At 42.4% G+C, this 18,372-nt stretch overlaps 1 protein-coding gene across 1 annotated transcript in view; it reads right to left on the reverse strand.

The window, feature by feature from the left end:
* Nucleotides 1-14,163: 14,163 nt before the first annotated feature.
* The window catches only part of abhd17c (abhydrolase domain containing 17C, depalmitoylase), a 40,761-nt gene continuing 36,552 nt past the window's right edge, over nucleotides 14,164-18,372 (reverse strand). The window contains exon 3 of the mRNA XM_079663528.1: nucleotides 14,164-16,716. Within this exon, the coding sequence (XP_079519654.1) occupies nucleotides 16,497-16,716 (220 nt within the window). The 3' untranslated portion in view covers nucleotides 14,164-16,496. The remainder of the gene's footprint in view (nucleotides 16,717-18,372) is intronic.

Here is an 18,372-nt window from a genome sequence, read left to right on the forward strand (position 1 = left end):
TCACCGGTCGGTTGTTCATAAACTTAACAGGGGGTGTTTCTGGTACAGACTAAAACATGGATCCAGTGTATTTAGAGATTCCCCTAATCTATTAATCCCCATCACTTACATATCCCGATCACTTAAACCCATCTCATCATTTGATACAAGAACTGCATACAGGGGGGGTGAATCATCTTGATTATAACCGCCTCACCTTTGGGAACGAGTATTTCTAACTCCTCCTCTTGTTGCTCAGCTGATCTTTTGGCTCTGGGGATAAGTGAAAGTCTCTGAAACACAGCTGGAGTCTTGTTAGTGATGTGGGCATTCTTTATGAGTGAACTAATGGTTCCATGTTTTACTTGATATTGTACTCCCCTTCCAACCAGAAAGGTGCCAAGTGTAATGAGCACAATCGACAATGCTATTCTAACTCTTATCCCTAGGGGACCCCACAATTGGTTTGGCTTTGTTCTCATCATCATCTCTATTTTATCCCTGGTTGTGTCAGTTACAGAATTTAAATAATGAGTACAAAAATAACATATACAAAAAATTCGACTCTTTTTCAGATGTAAAACAAAAAATTGGTTTTCACATTAATGTACAATCTATAAAAATCAATAGACAATTTTTCTTTTGAGCCGTTTCTATCTTTATCTTATTTCTATTTATTGTTTTGTTCCAGCTCTGCCAAATCAGTCCTAACTTCCAATAATGTTCTGGAAGTTGCCAGTGAAGGGTGACAATGTGTGAGGTGGTGTCAATTTGCTCCTTTTTCTTTACCTTTAAACCGGAGCGCATGTGAAGTTTTTTACAACTTTTCACGCTTCCGTTCACCGGGGATCAGCCCACTGTCTTTTGTGAACTTTCACCCTCACCCATTCACCTGGCCGAACAGGAGTCTCTTCTGGTGTCTCGTCTGGTATCTCTGTAGTTTTCCTAGCCTGTGTAGACAAAACTTGCATAATATTACTCAGAGTTCTGACATATTCATCCACTTCTATTTGTCTAATATCTAAAACTGGACCACTCCCTCCTTGGAGAAGGTCCAAGCTTCGGCATACCTCTTGTTGTTATGAGACCTATTGTTAACTACATGTTATTATTTATTAACTACAACGTCACTGAAATCAACATATCTGTATAATCATGACACTCCCTCCTTTGAGCATAAAATGCTCAATTAATATTGCAATGATTACCCTATTATGAACGGGACATGTAAAACCCATAACGTTGCATCAAATAAATATAACTTCTCCGTGTACCCACAAGGTGTACAAAAATATCGTATGATGTATGGTTTTCTGATGGTATAAATGCATATCCCCTAAAAAAATCTGCCATTAGCACAAAAAATAGTTTACTTGTTTCAATAATGGCTTTTGTCATGGTATTATGCATCATCGTTGCTGCAAAAAACAATACCCCTGGTGTCGCTAATGCGTCTCAATAATTCTAGGATCAAATAATATTTCTCCAAACTGGAGGGAAAATATGAACTATTCTCACAGAGGGTGACCGGCATGAATGGCTGGTGCCCCTCACTGAAAATGAGATATTGCCTTACGCACTACACTATAAATTAGTACAGTTACTCAAGAATAAATAAATAAAAACTGATTCTTGAAACTGTTGTAAAAACCCTACAACTTCTTCCTCCAAGCTCTCGATCAGTGTCATGTTATTTAATCTGCAGCTCATGCCTTAAAACAGATACTTCAGACCGATTATAAAATTGTGTTTATGAGAAATATGTAATCTGACTCCATAAATCATATAATTGTTTGACTAAAAACTACACTTCCACTAACAGTAAATGAAGTTCCCCTTTAAATACAGCCCCGGTCTTCTGACGGGGTCTATCTATGTACTGGCTGGAAAATGTTGGGCCAGTTTCTGTCGCTCTGTTACTGTTCTCCCGCTAACAGTCACTCTCTAGTTCTGCTGGGTTCTTGTTGACTTCTTCACTGGTTTGAGACAAGCGACCCTATCGGACACCTCCCTTTGTAGCCAGACTTCACCACAGCAGAATCGAGTTTCTGTTTTCAGGTCTGGACAGCTTCACATCAGGTGTATCGCCGCCCCTTGCATATTTTGGGTGGAAGCCCCTCTTCTTGACCTCACTAGCTGTGTCGACACAATAGTTTTCTGTGTGGGGGAACAACATCACTCGTAATGTCTTTTCCTTCTCATAATTACAAAAATAGTCTGCTAAATGTTCTACTATGTCTTAATCTTCTACTACTCTGTGGATGCTTCACTATCTTTTAAGTAACATTCAACCTCTCCCTCCTGTGGTGACATATGTGGCTCTATGTAGCTGGATTTCAAAATACCCTTGTGCTGAAGATGCATCACCTGGCAGTCTGGCCCTCTGAGTTTCCTCATTCTTGTGGTTGATACCAGGCTGTCATTGGCATTTGGTTCATGTTTGGAAATCCTGTTCGTCTTTGACATCTCTGGGACCCCATGCCTCCGTCGTTATCATGGAAACTGCATGGTGGGCCGTTGTTTGGTGCATGTGGTGGGTATTTCATTTGTTGTTGTGGACAATCTCTAGCCCAATGGCCCAGCTGATTGCATATGTAGCATCCCTCAAACCGGAGAACTTTTACTCTGCCTCCTCGGAAACCTCCTGGTTGTTGGTTCTCCATCTGATTCTCTGGCACTATCTGAGATTCAACTGTTTGATATGTCTGCCATGCATTCTCTGGTTCTTCCTGAGCTTGAATTGTTGGAGGAATCTGCCCTGCCTTCTCTGATGTAGCTGCCATTTGCCTTGCCGCTTTCTTGTTTTTATTAGCTTCGGTATCTTTCTCAGCCATTTGTATCTTCAAGAGTCTTAGTTGTAATGTTTTAATTTCTTCGTCTTTTCCCCTCTGGGTTGCTTGGTATTTCATATCGTGGTAAATGAGATGTTGTCTCCATTCTTCAATGGGTATAGCGTCTAATGCCACCACATCTCCCAGGCTTGCCTGCACTGATTGGGGAAGGGCGTTAATGACCGCGTTCTTCCACAGCATTACGACAGACGGCGAAACGTCATGTCGTTCTCCAGTGCAGTCCTCCCACACTCCTTCACATCTCTTCAGGAAGGCATACATGTCTTCCCCCGGTTCTTTTCTCAGGCTGTTGAGGGCATGTAAACTCCGTGTTGTTGGGTAGATTTGACGAATGGCAGCCAATACCTCGACCTGACTTTGTTGAAGAAAATGTAATCTGGAGAGTTGGTGCATTTGGCCTTGGAATCCACTGCTCTTGCCTCTAGTCTTCCTTCTATCCGTCCAAGCAGTGCCTTCATGTCTCCCAAGCTCTTGGACTGTGTATTTCTCCAGATCATTCACCCACTTCTGACCTCCTTGTGTGAGTGGAGGTAGTTTTGCCACTAATGCTTCCATGTCTCTGTGAGTCCATGATTGCTATTTCAATCCTCCTTCTCCAGCCGCTATCACCGGTAGCATGAGTGTTGAGCAGTTCTTGAGTCTTCCAGCTTCAGTTACGGTTGTGGTGTCTGGAGAACCTTCGCCTTCGGATTTCTTGAGTTGTGCTTCCATACTTTTGCTGAGTTCTTCCATCTTTCTGTTGAGCTCCTCTTCCATTCTTCTGCCTAGTTCTTCCAATCTTCTGTTGAGCTCACCAGATAGGAGTCTTACCTCATACTCCAAGTCTTTGACACGTGTAGCTGTGGGGAGACCGTCCAACTCCAATACTCCTCCTAAAACACCTAGAGTTGGAGCTTGTATTGGGGGTTGAAAGAAACTGTATTCTTCTGTCATGTAGGGAGGAGGCGCATCTGTCAGGCTTGGAAGAAGCTTTGAAGGTTGGATTACTGGAGCTTCTTCTGTCTTTTCTTTCTTATCTTCCTTTGCTGTGAGCTCTGCTCCTTGAGCCACATACAGTTGGGCAAAAAAGTATTTAGTCAGCCACCAATTGTGCAAGTTCTCCCACTTAAAAAGATGAGGCCTGTAATTTTCATCCTAGCTATACCTCAACTATGAGAGACAAAATGAGGGGGGGAAAAAAAATCCAGAAAATCACATTGTCTGATTTTTAAAGAATTTATTTGCAAATTATGGTGGAAAATAAGTATTTGGTCACCTACAAACAAACAAGATTTCTGTCTCTCACAGACCTGTAACTTCTTCTTTAAGAGCCTCCTCTGTCCTCCACTCGTTAACTGTATTAATAGCACCTGTTTGAACTCGTTATCAGTATAAAAGACACCTGTCCACAACCTCAAACAGTCACGCTCCAAACTCCACTATGGCCAAGACCAAAGAGCTGTCAAAAGACACCAGAAAATAAAAAAAGAGACCTGCACCAGGCTTGGAAGACTGAATCTGCAATAGGTAAGCAGCTTGGTGTGAAGAAATCAACTGTGGGAGCAATTATTAGAAAATGGAAGACATACAAGACCACTGATAATCTCCCTCGATCTGGGGCTCCACGCAAGATATCAACCCGTGGGGTCAAAATGATCACAAGAACGGTGAGCAAAAATCCAAGAACCACACGGGGGGACCTAGTCAATGACCTGCAGAGAGCTGGGACCAAAGTAACAAAGGCTACCATCAGTAACACACTACGCTGCCAGGGACTCAAATCCTGCAGTGCCAGACGTGTCCCCCTGCTTAAGCCAGTACATGTCCAGGCCCGTCTGAAGTTTGCTAGAGAGCATTTAGATGATCCAGAAGAGGATTGGGAGAATGTCATATGGTCAGATGAAACCAAAGTAGAACTTTTTGGTAAAAACTCAACTAGACGTGTTTGGAGGAGAAAGAATGCTGAGTTGCATCCAAAGAACACCATACCTACTGTGAAACATGGGGGTGGAAACATCATGCTTTGGTGCTGTTTTTCTGCAAAGGGACCAGGACGACTGATCCGTGTAAAGGAAAGAATGAATGAGGCCATGTATCGTGAGATTTTGAGTGACAACCTCCTTCCATCAGCAAGGGCATTGAAGATGAAACGTGGCTGGGTCTTTCAGCATGACAATGATCCCAAACACACCGCCCGGGCAACGAAGGAGTGGCTTCGTAAGAAGCATTTCAAGGTCCTGGAGTGGCCTAGCCAGTCTCCAGATCTCAACCCCATAGAAAATCTTTGGAGGGAGTTGAAAGTCTGTGTTGCCCAGCGACAGTCCCAAAACATAACTGCTAGAGAGGAGATCTGCATGGAGGAATGGGCCAAAATACCAGCAACAGTGTGTGAAAACCTTGTGAAGACTTACAGAAAACGTTTGACCTCTGTCATTGCCAACAAAGGGTATATAACAAAGTATTGAGATGAACTTTTGTTATTGACCAAATACCTATTTTCCGCCATAATTTGCAAATAAATTCTTTAAAAATCAGACAATGTGATTCTCTGGATTTTTTTTTTCTCATTTTGTCTCTCATAGTTAAGGTATACCTAGGATGAAAGTTACAGGCCTCTCATCTTTTTAAGTGGGAGAACTTGCACAATTGGTGGCTGACTAAATACTTTTTTGCCCCACTGTACATGCTGTTCGTTGATTCTTGGCCGACATATTTTAGATGCAGTACCAGACTTGTAACTCTATATTTTATTTTTTCAGCTCTGTTCATAGCGCTTTTAGCAGGTCCATACCAAGGGGGTTGTCCGGCTTTGATCCATGCGTGTTGCTGTTTCATGTATTCTCCATTCTCATAGTCAACTACAGCTTTTCTATGGGCTTTCGTTGGTCCAGGCTGATCATCTGCTGGAAACAGTCCTCTCGTTTGCCACTGTTCCAACAGTTTCTCAATTTGGTTCCATGTCTTCTGTCTAAGATTTGGAACTGTTGTAACATCTGGTCTGATTTGTATCCTTCTCTTGATATCTGCAGTTGAGCCTGTCTCCGCGTCTGGTCTCAACTTAGTTTCTTTTGGTGACATGTTCTCTAACTATTTGAATGAAATTATTAAGATAATTTGTATATATTATACAGATACAATATTCCTTCCCTCCAAATACCAAACTTCCAACGGTAAGGTAGCCTGACTATTTTCTAGTTTCAACTCTGAAAAGAAGTATGCTGTTCTTTACAAAATGGTATGCCTAGGAAAATGCCTCATCTCCTGCCACCAACTGCATAAGCACAAACAAAGGAGTGCTTTGAATTTGCATTTCACAAAATGGCGACTGCCCTGTGTTTGTTAATCAACATGTGAGGTGTAAACAAGATGGCACCCGTTTATTTCGAACTCTGACCTGTAGACAAAGAGATTTGAAAATAGCCCATGTGGCTCTCAGAGAGGAGTTTAAACAATGGCGAGTTGATCTTTAAACGAACCAACAAAGTAAACCACTGGTGTGGTATTATAAACCCTGAAATCAAAGCCAAAACAACACTTAGTTTAAAATAATAACATTTCTATCTAGTTTACTATGAAAACTGGGCTTTATCTTATTGATATCACTTAAAGTTAGGAACCCTTACGCACAAGCTATAAACCTGTCTACGTAATAATTGACTTTATAGTCTACTATTGGTTAACTGTTGCTATTTAGACACGCTAGACGAGACCAATATGGAGACCTATCAGCAACTATTAACAGACCGTCATCATATTAATGCACAGCTGTTGTAATTCCGATTACCGTAACCCACCTGCAATATCTTGTTTAAAAACAGAACCGTTTTAACCACTGATAAAGGCTTAGACCTTAACCAAGTCTTTTCTCGAAAAGGACTTTCTTTAAAAAACAGTTCTCAACTGTTTTCGACTAGCACTGACTTCGGTTACTTGACCCTGAGTTAATTCGCTATGCCTTGTTGGTTTTCACTTACTCAGTCCTTAACCGATTCGCTATGTCTCCAGATCTTAACAAAAATCGTCAAATGGGCTATATACCCTTACGTCATAGACTAACTAACTACTAACGTAACAAGAGACACCTACGTGAAAACGTAACAAGGCACCTATCCGAAGTACAATGTCCACACACATTTACATTTGAAATACAACACACACATGGTTAATAGCATGCAGGGTTAAATAGAAGAACAAAAGTAAGTGTGAACTCACCCTGCTTGTAGCAACGCCAAGTGTTTGGTTAACTATGTTTATGAATTTAGGCTGTTTTAACATTAAATCCACAGCTATTTTCAGGATCCGCTGGCCGCCATAAAACACACAAATCTAACATTGCCTAGTTTAACTAGTGAAGAATCTTTGTCATAACAGGCATCTTCGTACCGATTGTTTTGAGCTCGTGTGTCGAATGGCTGCAAGCGTCTCCAGGAAACAGCCGGCTGGTTTTCTCTCCTCGGTCCACGGGATCGCGTGTCTGGGTCACCAGATTGTAAACTGTGATCGTTATTCTCCCGTCCAGGAGAGAAGCTTTAAAAGGAGACTAAATTGAGTCTCTGAGAAGGTTCAATTGGGTACTTTAATTAAAAAGGGCGCTGGTGTATCACAAGCAGAATATTGTTCAGTCAGACAAACAGCTGTGATCCGCTCCTCGTTAGGGAAGAGAAGAGAGCGAGCCCCTGGTTTCCAGCTGCTATATCCTCTGCTGGCTCCTCCTTGTCAGCCGGTTGGCGCAGCTGGGGGCCGGTCCTCCACGTCTTAACTGTCCGTTATTGCGTTTAAACAGAGCATTCAGACCTTTTTACATTCAACATGTACATAAACACGCCTCTCCTCCTCATATTCTCTTTCATCAGTTTTCATTTAACACATTTTACCGGCTGTAAATGGTGTTTTCGGTAAAGCCTGAAGTCAAGCTACTGTTGGTATTTTGGAGATCCTTTCCGGAATAGCTTTTCAAAATAAACTCTAATCACAAGCGGAAACTAACCGGATGTATTTTCACAATAAAAGCTTGCGCGAAAACTTCAGTTTTTTCAGTATAAATCAGCATTTTAACTGATGGCATGTTTAAACTAAATTATGCCGTAAAACATTGATTTTAATTTCTAACATGTCTCCTGTTCACCAAAACATATCTGTGATGGAAAAAGAAAGTAATCAAAAAGTAATCTAAAAGTAATCTGATTACGTTACATTTTTAAGACACGTAACTGTAACTGTATTCGGATTACTTTCAGAGCGATGTAATCAGTAATCAGTAACAGATTACATTTACAAAGTAACCCTCCCAACCCTGGGTATAATGAGACAATAACAGGCTACAGATGCGGACACACACACACAAATATATTTATATAAATATATACAATTTAAAGTATGAGAGCACTCCCATAATAACGTAACACAATCAGAGACTGGATACATCCCCCCCTCTCTCTGGTCGCTGAAATGGGGAATTGAAGTTACGGGCCAAAAGTTGTATTTACAAGTATTAAAAGCAGTGGTGGCTGGTGGAAAATATCTTTGGTGGGGCTGTTGATATAGTGAGTAAACATTTTTTTGGGGGAGAAATGACCCCTTAAATTGGGACTTCTGGTGATGTAATGGCCCCATAAAATCGTGGTTCTAGGGCCAGGAACAACCAGGCTGAGTCGGGCTGAGTATGCTAAAGAGAGAATCGCTGTCAAGGGGGCTACAACAACAACAAGATGAACATATTTGACCGTGATTTAACTGTAATACACGTTTCAAAATGATGCCGAAGTAACAACATACTGATACCGGATATTAAAAACCATGAATTAATGCTTTGACAAGTCTGCAGACAGACGGCAGGAAAAAAAACCTTTTAAAATGCGTGTTTTCTAATGGAGATTTGGCTAAGCTAACGTTGTAAATGCTCCGACCGTCCACACTCACAACAACGGCCTATACAGACATAAATAAACCAGCGACTGTATTCGCCATGACACAGACAGTATGTGGTTTGTATTTGTTTAACTTTTGTCTAGTTTCTGAACAGATATGAAGAGCTGTGAGCTCTGAGTGCTAAGAGCTAACGGCTGTGTTGTTTTTCTGGGGAGCTCATTGCAGATGACGTCACGGCTCCGCCTACACTGCGTTACTATAGATACTACCCCAGTTCCTCACGAGTCAAAAAAACAACTCACGTCAACGCACGTAAGCAACGTGGGTGCCAACGTGGGCGCCAACGTGAGCGCCCTCGTGACCAAAATATTTGACGGCGCTGATTGGCTGAAATTATGTTTCGGCGGCACAGTTTACTATTGAGACTTTTGCAACGTGCTGGTTGCTGCTTTTTGGCTCGGGGGCAGCACCCCGTAATGATAAACTAATGCCAAGGGCAAGGCCAGGCAGGAAACATGTGACTTATCAGTAACTTTAGACATCGTAACACAATTTTAAACAAGATTTTATTGTAGATTATACATTTTACTGATACCAATTGTATGATATTTACCTTGTTCATTAAAAATATAAAATATATATATTTTTGAAATATATATTTTTTGAAATATATATTTTTTAATTTAATATATTTTTTAATATTTTTTTTGTATGTGGGAAGAGGTGGGGCGGCGCCCCTAGCGCCCCTATGGGCCGGCCGCCACTGATTAAAAGTAAGCAGAGGACACCAAACCAACTGAGACCCGTCTGTCCGCTGCATCTACGCACTGTAAAACACACACCTACACACTGTACCACACACACACCTACACACTGTACCACACACACCTACAGCTCCTAAGGCATAATCAGGCTACAGCCGTTGTGTATTTTATTATGTGAAGCACTAAAAATATCGACTCTTTGTTTGTAGTTATCTACTAAACTAAAGCAAATAAAGAGAGTAGGCCTGTTATACTGAGTGATATTATACACAATGCTCTGCTTTCTGCACGGACCTCACAGCTGTTCTCTCTGGAAACATCGCGACGCGATGAAAGCAGTTTCTAAAATAATATCCAGGGAATGCATGCAGAGCTGTCATTGGCTGAGATAAGTCCGGCCGTGCGTCACGCCTCCACCTTTACCGGAAATGCAGGAGGAGGAGGAACCATCGAGGAACAATCACTGTCTCCTCAGTTAGAGCTCCTCCAGAGAGCCTCCTCGACGCTCGACGCTCGACGCTCGATCCTCGGTCCTCGGTCCTCGGTGTGCATTTAGAGAAATTAGATGTCCTTCAAAATGGCGCGCTGAAATTCATTTCTGGGTCACTACCGGAGGACCGAGGAGTCGAGAAGTCGAGGAGGGGAAATTTGAGTATTGAGAAGCCTCTAGTAACTAAAGTTTATCTCCAACAGAACAAAAAGAACACGGTCAAGACTTTTCCGTTTCCCCGTCTCATCAACCCCAGCTGCGTCCTATCAATCTACCATATATAGGCATATAGCCATGCACGTGATACTGACGCACATAACAAATAATAAGTGAGCCTTAAATTAATACATTTTAAACCATAGTATGACTCACACAAATACCTTTAGACGGTGAGTTTAATCTAATTTATATTATATTTTCGCGGGAGACTCCCGATTTCACTGCTCCTCCCGGTTTCCTCCCGGGGTCATATTTCTCCCGCATTTCTGCCGATTTCTGATAAAATCAGATTTACTCAGGACTTTTTCCACTCTGACTTTAATACAGCTACGCCATTGTTTGGTTTCCATGGTAGCGCGTCTCTTTAGTAGCGTGCGCAACTGACAGTCTGAGAGGGTGAGGAAAATAGTCACAGTAAACTGAACAAGAATCGACAACTCTACCCTCTGCTCACTCCTTTCCATGCTACAGGCCGCAAGACAGTGCACTAACAACTACAATAAGCATGTTAATGTTAATCTAATACAGCTCAGGCGGTCCCCCCCCGCACGCGGTGGTTTTGAAATGCTCCCGATTTCTGAGGGCTCAAGGTTGGCAAGTATGGTCCCAACCCAGCACTGAAAACCTGGTCCACTCATTCGTCACATCCCGGATTGATTACTGCAATGCACTTCTGACTGGCCTTCCCATCAAGCTCCTCAATAGACTGCAAATAATCCAGAACTCTGCTTCCCGGATCATCACCTGCACCAACTCATCCGACCACATCACCCCCATTCTCACTCAGCTACACTGGCTTCCTGTACGCTACCGTATTGACTACAAAAACATTCTACTCATATACAAAGCTCTCCATAACCTTGCCCCCATCTACATCACATCTTCAGGAGTACACCCCCTCCCGCACCCTCCACTCTTCGTCCGTAGGACTTCTCACCGTCCCAAGCTATCGCCTCAAAACCATGGGTGCTCGAGCTTTCAGCTGCTCGGCTCCCAGACTCTGGAACTCCCTGCCACTACACATCTGACAGTCTGATTCCATAACAACATTCAAAACCCAACTCAAAACCCACCTGTTCAAACTGGCATTTTCTTTATAATCTGTACCCTGTGTCCTTTTGTGTCCTTTTGTAGTCAATTTCCTGTTGTTTGTCTTGTCTTACCCCGGCTGATACTTCACTTCACTAAATCCACTGTTTTAATTGTTTCCTATATTGCCCCTATGCCCTGTAAGGTGTCCTTGGGTGTTATGAAAGGCGCCCCCCAAAATAAATGTATTATTATTATTACACCCTAGAGAGGATCCTGACCTTCTACAGGTGCACCCTAGAGAGGATCCTGACCTTCTACAGGTGCTCCATAGAGAGGATCCTGACTTTCTACAGGTGCTCCATAGAGAGGATCCTGACCTTCTACAGGTGCACCATAGAGAGCATCACGACCTTCTACAGGTGCACCCTAGAGAGGATCCTGACCTTCTACAGGTGCACCCTAGAGAGGATCCTGACCTTCTACAGGTGCACCCTAGAGAGGATCCTGACCTTCTACAGGTGCACCCTAGAGAGGATCCTGATCTTCTACAGGTGCACCATAGAGAGCATCATGACCTTCTACAGGTGCACCCTAGAGAGGATCCTGACCTTCTACAGTTGCACCCTAGAGAGGATCCTGACCTTCTACAGTTGCACCCTAGAGAGGATCCTGACCTTCTACAGGTGCACCCTAGAGAGGATCCTGACCTTCTACAGGTGGACCATAGAGAGGATCCTGACCTTCTACAGGTGGACCATAGAGAGCATCCTGACCTTCTACAGGTGCACCATAGAGAGGATCCTGACCTTCTACAGGTGCACCATAGAGAGCTAGAGAGCAGGGACTTTCCTGGAGAGAAAAAGGTTCCAATTTCGGATTGGCTGGGTGAATGGCAAACCACGCCCCGTAAAACTCTGAAAGATTTTGTGAAGCCGCCATTTTCTTTGGCCCGGCATATGTACTACAGCGTCTCCAGCGTTTTCGAGCGTTTTCGTGTGGAAGTGCGCCGGACTCTGTGCCCAAAATTCGGCGGTACTACAATTTCCTTATCAGTCCGTGACGTCACCCGGCAAAGAAATACTTTTTCCACTAACATAGAGAGCAGACACTGAAAAGGGGAGAAAAAGGTTCCAATTTCTGATTGGCTGGGCGAATTGCAAACCACGCCCCGTAAATCTCTGAAAGCCGCCATTTTATTTGCTCGCATTTGCATTATTATCATTAGCCCAGCGCACCAACGGAGAGAGACTAACTTATGGCAACACAAAATAAAACATGGGAGCGGTGGGGTGATGAGGAGGTGTCGGCGCTTCTGGCGATTTACTCGGAAGGCTTCAGTAGAAGCTGCTGGGAGTCCCAGCAGCTTCTACTGAAGCCAGTCCCCAACACCGGGGACTTCGGGTTGCAGTATACGCCGTGAAGTTGTTTGCGGCCTGCCAGTAAACCCACAGCAGAAGAAGAGGATGTGACGTCAGCGGTTTCATTTGCGTAATCCTCCCTCAGGGACTTATTCCGGTGTTAACGCGATCTACTAGATAGTTCCGGAACTAAAGATTTCCAGGGAACTAAGTTCTGGGAACTATTCCTGGGAAAAGTACTTGGTGTGAAAGCGCCTATAAAGTTCTTTAAGTTGTAAAATGCACTAAAAGCCGAAACTAGATTTATTTTCTCTCTCCATTCATTCTAGTGAGCCGAGAGTGGGCGCTCGGGGGGTGGGGCTTAAGGGGCTGCACATACGGGTTCTTCTGCTCTGACAGCCAGGCATGAGGGGTAAACTGTGATGTTTCGCTCTCTCAAAAGTTGGGCCATTTTGCCTTCATGCGCCAATGAGCAGCTCTCATAGGAAAGAACGAGACCCCGCCTCCGACGCTGTATCCAGTTCTTATTATACAGCCATGGGACGGACACGTTTCTTGAGCCGTTTCCGTGTGGACGGAAGACTTTTTTGAAATCGATTTCGGTTCGAAATCGGTTTCGTTGCCGTGTGGACGGGGCCTAAAAGTTGGCACATCAGAACGACTTCAGGTCCAGAATGTCTGAAGAGACTCAGACCCTAGATATAACTCTTCTTTTTCATTTGAAGACTGAAGTTAGGGCATAATTCTGCCCCCGGACAATGCTTCTTTTATGTGATCAATTAAAGAGACATGTTAATTTTTTGTACTCTGAGTTCATTAACAACTGCCTCAGACCTTGCTTTCAACAAAGCCTAAACTAAATGCAAAGGATCCACATTCATTGAAAGGGCTTGAATAGATTAATTTAAAGCCTATCCACTACTGGATTGGTCAAAATTATGAATGCAATTTAGTTTAGTTTAGTCTTAACTTGCGTTGCGTATAGATCGATAAAACGCTCTTTTGCAATGTATTATTATAGATTAGGGAGGATTTTAACTCGTTTTCTTATGGTACAAGTTTTTTTTAATTTGAACTTTATTGTCATACTATATCCTAGATATTTTATTTAAGTGTATTTGAAGTTTACTAATTATTATGTTCGTAAACTGTATTTAAATCAGGCTTTATAATTATTTGAGTGACCGAGATCATGTAAATGTATTTCAAGTGTACTCTGTATTAATTTATTGAGCTGTACTTAAATCAGGTTTTCAAATTGTTTGACTGAGAGATCATGCGTTGTTATTTTTTTATTGATTGTTATGAACCTGCCTGAGGACCACAGATGGAAATGAGCTATTAGCTATAATCTGGCATATTGCATCTCTTCTCTTTGCTGAGATTAATGTATTTGTATGCATGGTCCTTCTATAAAAAATACATACAAATACAAAAAAATAAGATGAGATACTCAAGATGATGATCTTTTAAAAAGGGGTTGCTCCAGCTAAAATATGAAGAGTATATTTTCTCCCTTTAAAGATATGTAGCGATCTAAATAGTTAGCCTTCTCAAAACTGTTCAGTGTTCACCGTTTCTTTTAGAGAGGCCTTCAATGTAGCAAAAAACAAGGTCAGACATACACTTTCATGCATTCTTTATTCCATTATAATCATTAAAACATCCATTGTGCTGCTTCCTGCAACTACCACATGTATGATAATCTGCTTCACAACATGTTTAAGGCTCATCTGATTTACACATCACCAACATCTGATACTGTGAGCTTCATCTGCCTTTCATTTGCATATTGTGATTCCAGTGTTAAAAGCAACAATACTAGACGGCCCCGCGTGAGGGCTAATATGTATAGAGAAGATATATCATTACAGAGGAGTATCGTACAAACCAGCTCCGGAGACCTATCAACAGTTAGACTGGAAAAACCTCGTAAAAATGTCAGTATCAAAACAATAATCAGGATTGGAGTGGGGTCTTCATCAGCTTAAAAAAGAGGAGCCACAAGACGAACAGTAGAGATGATCAGGGGCTCGTCATTCAAAAACATCAGCCCGACATTAAAATCATAAAAACACTCAAATGACAAACCACTTCACAGCAGTACACGGACCAATCAACGATCACACAAGTTGCTTTGAAATATCCCTCAAACACAATCCCTCTAATCAGCAGGCACGGGATAGTGTCTCTTTTTACTCCATTGTGATTGTTTAACATGATTTAGTGTTTAGCTTAATGGTTTAGTGTTTTACTTTGCAAGGGGAAAATAAGAAATGATTGAGATACAATTGATACAAAGGTTGGAGGTGATTGCATGTGTTGCTCACTTCAGATTTTTGGAGTTCCAGCTGGGTGAAGATAACGCCATCACAGCTCAGCAGACGGAGGAGGTGGAGGAGAGCCCACACGGCTCAGAGGCTGAATCTGGTTTTAGTACCTTGCTCTCACCTCAATATTCAACTGTCTGGGTTCCACAGTGATTGACTGATACCTCTAATGAATAGCAGCAGTTTTAAGACCACGGAGCCTGCTGTGGTTCACAGGACTGGCTGAAATGTTTACGAACATAAGGCTTTTTAGTAGTAGTAGTAGTGAGAAATGAGTGAAGACACCCAGACCTCGAACACCTTCACATGGAGCAGGTGAACAGTTCAGTCTGCAGGTGAACAGCTTCAGCCTACAGTACTGAGTCAAGTGTTTCTGTTGAATCATTTGTCAAGTCTTATCAGCACATGATCTGCAGTTAACAGAATGGTAGCACGGTGCCTGCTGCTCTCTCTTTAGTAAAGGTACAGTTAGTGAGGATGTCAATGCCTCCCCACAATATCCATGCTAGTTGGACTGTGGGCTATGGACCAATATGTCTGTTGCCATGGCAAGGAGTATCTATACTCTGCAACACAGGCTGATAAGATCCATTCACTGAATGACCTTTTGAGGCATTTTACTTTAATTGTTAGGTGGTCTGATAAAATCAGCATTACATTTTGCATTTAGATAATCCACCAATCAAAATGAATTTCAATAAACAACTTCGATTCATAGCCGTCTTTACTGCAGACTTCCATGAAGCACCATCTGCACAATTATTGTACTCTTTCTAAATGTCTTTGTGTTGAAGTTGCTGTCTGTATGCTGATTTAACCAGGAGCTTCAAATGTTCAAAGACTGGACTCTCCCAGAACAGTTTGAGCTAGAGAAATTGCTAGATTGTTTAATCTAAGTTTAATAAGTTAGGTTTACCGTCTTCCTGTATGAGAGCAGCACGCATCAGGGCTACAAAGACTCTCGTCAACAGCTTCTGTACACACTCACTGAAAAAAGGTTCTACCTGCAATTAAGAAAAAAATGTGGAATGCAGATAACAAAAGAAAATCAACATTCATATTCAAACACAAAAGCAAAAAATCATTACCTGAAAATATGTGCACGTCAAAAGTGCAATTGTTTGGTAAACCCTGAATGGTAACTTAAAAATACAGAAAAAGTAAAAAACTTCATTTGTCTCAAGGTGCAAAAATTGATGCTTCCTTCACTTGGTATAAAAGAATACAAAAATCAAGCTTGCAAAGACTTGGTCAAAAAAAAAAGGAGAAAAAGAGGGAAATATGGAAATGTGACCAACTGGAGCTGTGGAGCAGGAGGGCGGGCGGAGTGAGAGGAGGAAGGGAAGGAGAGTTCAGAATGAATCCAGACACTGTGTCCACATGAAAAGCAGCTGCCAGGGGGTGGACAGCCCTTGTTCAGCCAGAGCCCCCTCCCCCCGGCCGTTCTGGCCCCCGACTCCTGGCTGCACCTCAACAATCTAAAACCCTCTTTTTCCAATCGCCTACACATTCCTCCCCAGAAGGGCTATGGGACAGAGAACCAGTCCTGCCCGATGCTAGAAGTTGGGAGATGATAAGGAGTGTGTTGAGATGATCCCTGGCCTCAGTGCTGAGCCCCCACCCCCTCAGGAGGAGGGCAGCTCGAAGGAGATGAACTGCTTGAGTCTCTCCAGGTATTGGGCGTACAGTTCAATGTCGTTGTGCCCGGCCCCCTCCACCCAGAGGGGCTCCACGGCCCGGGGGCAGCGCTCGTACATGGCCAGGCCGTGGGAGAAGTCGATCACCTCGTCCTCCGTCCCGTGGATCACCAGCACCGGGGACGCCACCTTGGACACCTTGTCGATACTGAGAGGAGACAGAGACAGCAGGGGGTCAGGGGACGACTCAAAACATTCACCTGTGACAATGGGCTGACAAATAGATCATCTTTAATTACACCGCTAAACTGGATACTCAATTCTGGACCTTTGGACGTTTTAGAGGTCTGTTCATTTTCCTTAAGCAACCGTTGCCAAGGAGAACAGACCGTTGCTGAGGAGGATCAGACTATGTTCAGATCACTGAGTGTTACATAGATTCATTGAAAAAAAAATCTGCTTTATTAAAGGTGGGGTAGGTAAGTTTGAGAAACCGGCTAGAGATACACTTTTTGTTATATTCCATGGAATGCTCTTAACATCCCGATAGCAATGAATATCTGAAGTGCTTTGACAAAAAATCCATAACAAAATGTCATCTGTGGAAGCCGTAGTACTGTAAAAAGCACGACCAATCATCTGAGGCGGCCCGGCTAAAATAACTGGATGGCCTACCTGCCTGTCAGCCTTCCATCTGTGCACAAACTTATCTTGTGTCCTCATTGGTCATGTGCGCGTTCGTATGTGTTGGTGGAGGGGCTTTGTAAGGAAGTGGCAGATTTGTTCCGGCTGTGTATTTTCAAATTCTAGCTGGTTCCTCCAAAATTACCTACCCCACCTTTAAGGAGCAATAGTAAATCTGCGAGAAAAAAAAGGCCATACTTTTTCAGAAAAGTGTACATTTTTAAAGCTTTATACAATAACTTAATCTCTCAAAACGTATTCCATTTAAAGCATTTAAGTGCCATATTTCATTATTGGCTCAATAAGCTATTAACGTATTTAACCAATCCTAAACAAATATGTTCCAAGTCAGTTTAAAAAACATACAAAAATGTTGAATCTCTTCTTACTTTGTTATTTTCATAAAGCCCTTTTGCTTTAAAAAAATAAAATAAAAAATGGCAGTACTTTTAACTTTAAATGATAAACTAGGAAGATTAAATGGGCATAATTCAAATTCAATATATTAACCCCAAACTGCTCCCATATGTTTTACTAAACTGTGAAAACACCACATTTGAACTGATCATGATAAATGTACCTCTGCCCAAAACTAATTTCTAACAGAGCTTGATTGTATATTTGATTGATTGTTTTTCGAAAAAGAAGAATATTGGGAGTAGGATCTTGGACCAGTAGTTCAAAAATGTTGTCAACAAAAATGTGATGACAATGTTACATGATACGAAAACAGTGCAGCATGCTGGGAAACATGTTCATACAAGTCCAATTTCAAATTTATGAGAGTTGGTACGACAAGAGAACTCTCAGGCATTTTCACAGCACTACCCTTGCTCACCAATATTAGCATGTATTTGCAGCTTGGGAAAACTTGTTGGAGTCTGTCTTGTTCCAATTAACATGTTTTAATCCTACATTCTTAATGTAAAGAAAAGCTGGGGAGTCGAAACACTGAAAAACACCAACATGGTGTTTGTGTCTCACTGGGTGACTCAGATGATCAGCTATGTGTTGTGTGGGTGGAATTATGCAAAGCTCCGTACTCAGCAGAGCATACGATTTCCTCACTAATCATCCTGGCCCATAACTGGGTGGAGCAGCCCAGCCTCCCCATGCCCTTCTGCTCAGATAGAGGTTAGCTGCTAGATGAATGCAGGGAAATCATTGTGAGTTCATTTGA

The sequence above is a fragment of the Notothenia rossii genome (genome assembly GCF_949606895.1).
Source record: "Notothenia rossii genome assembly, chromosome: 2".
NCBI lineage: Eukaryota > Metazoa > Chordata > Actinopteri > Perciformes > Nototheniidae > Notothenia > Notothenia rossii.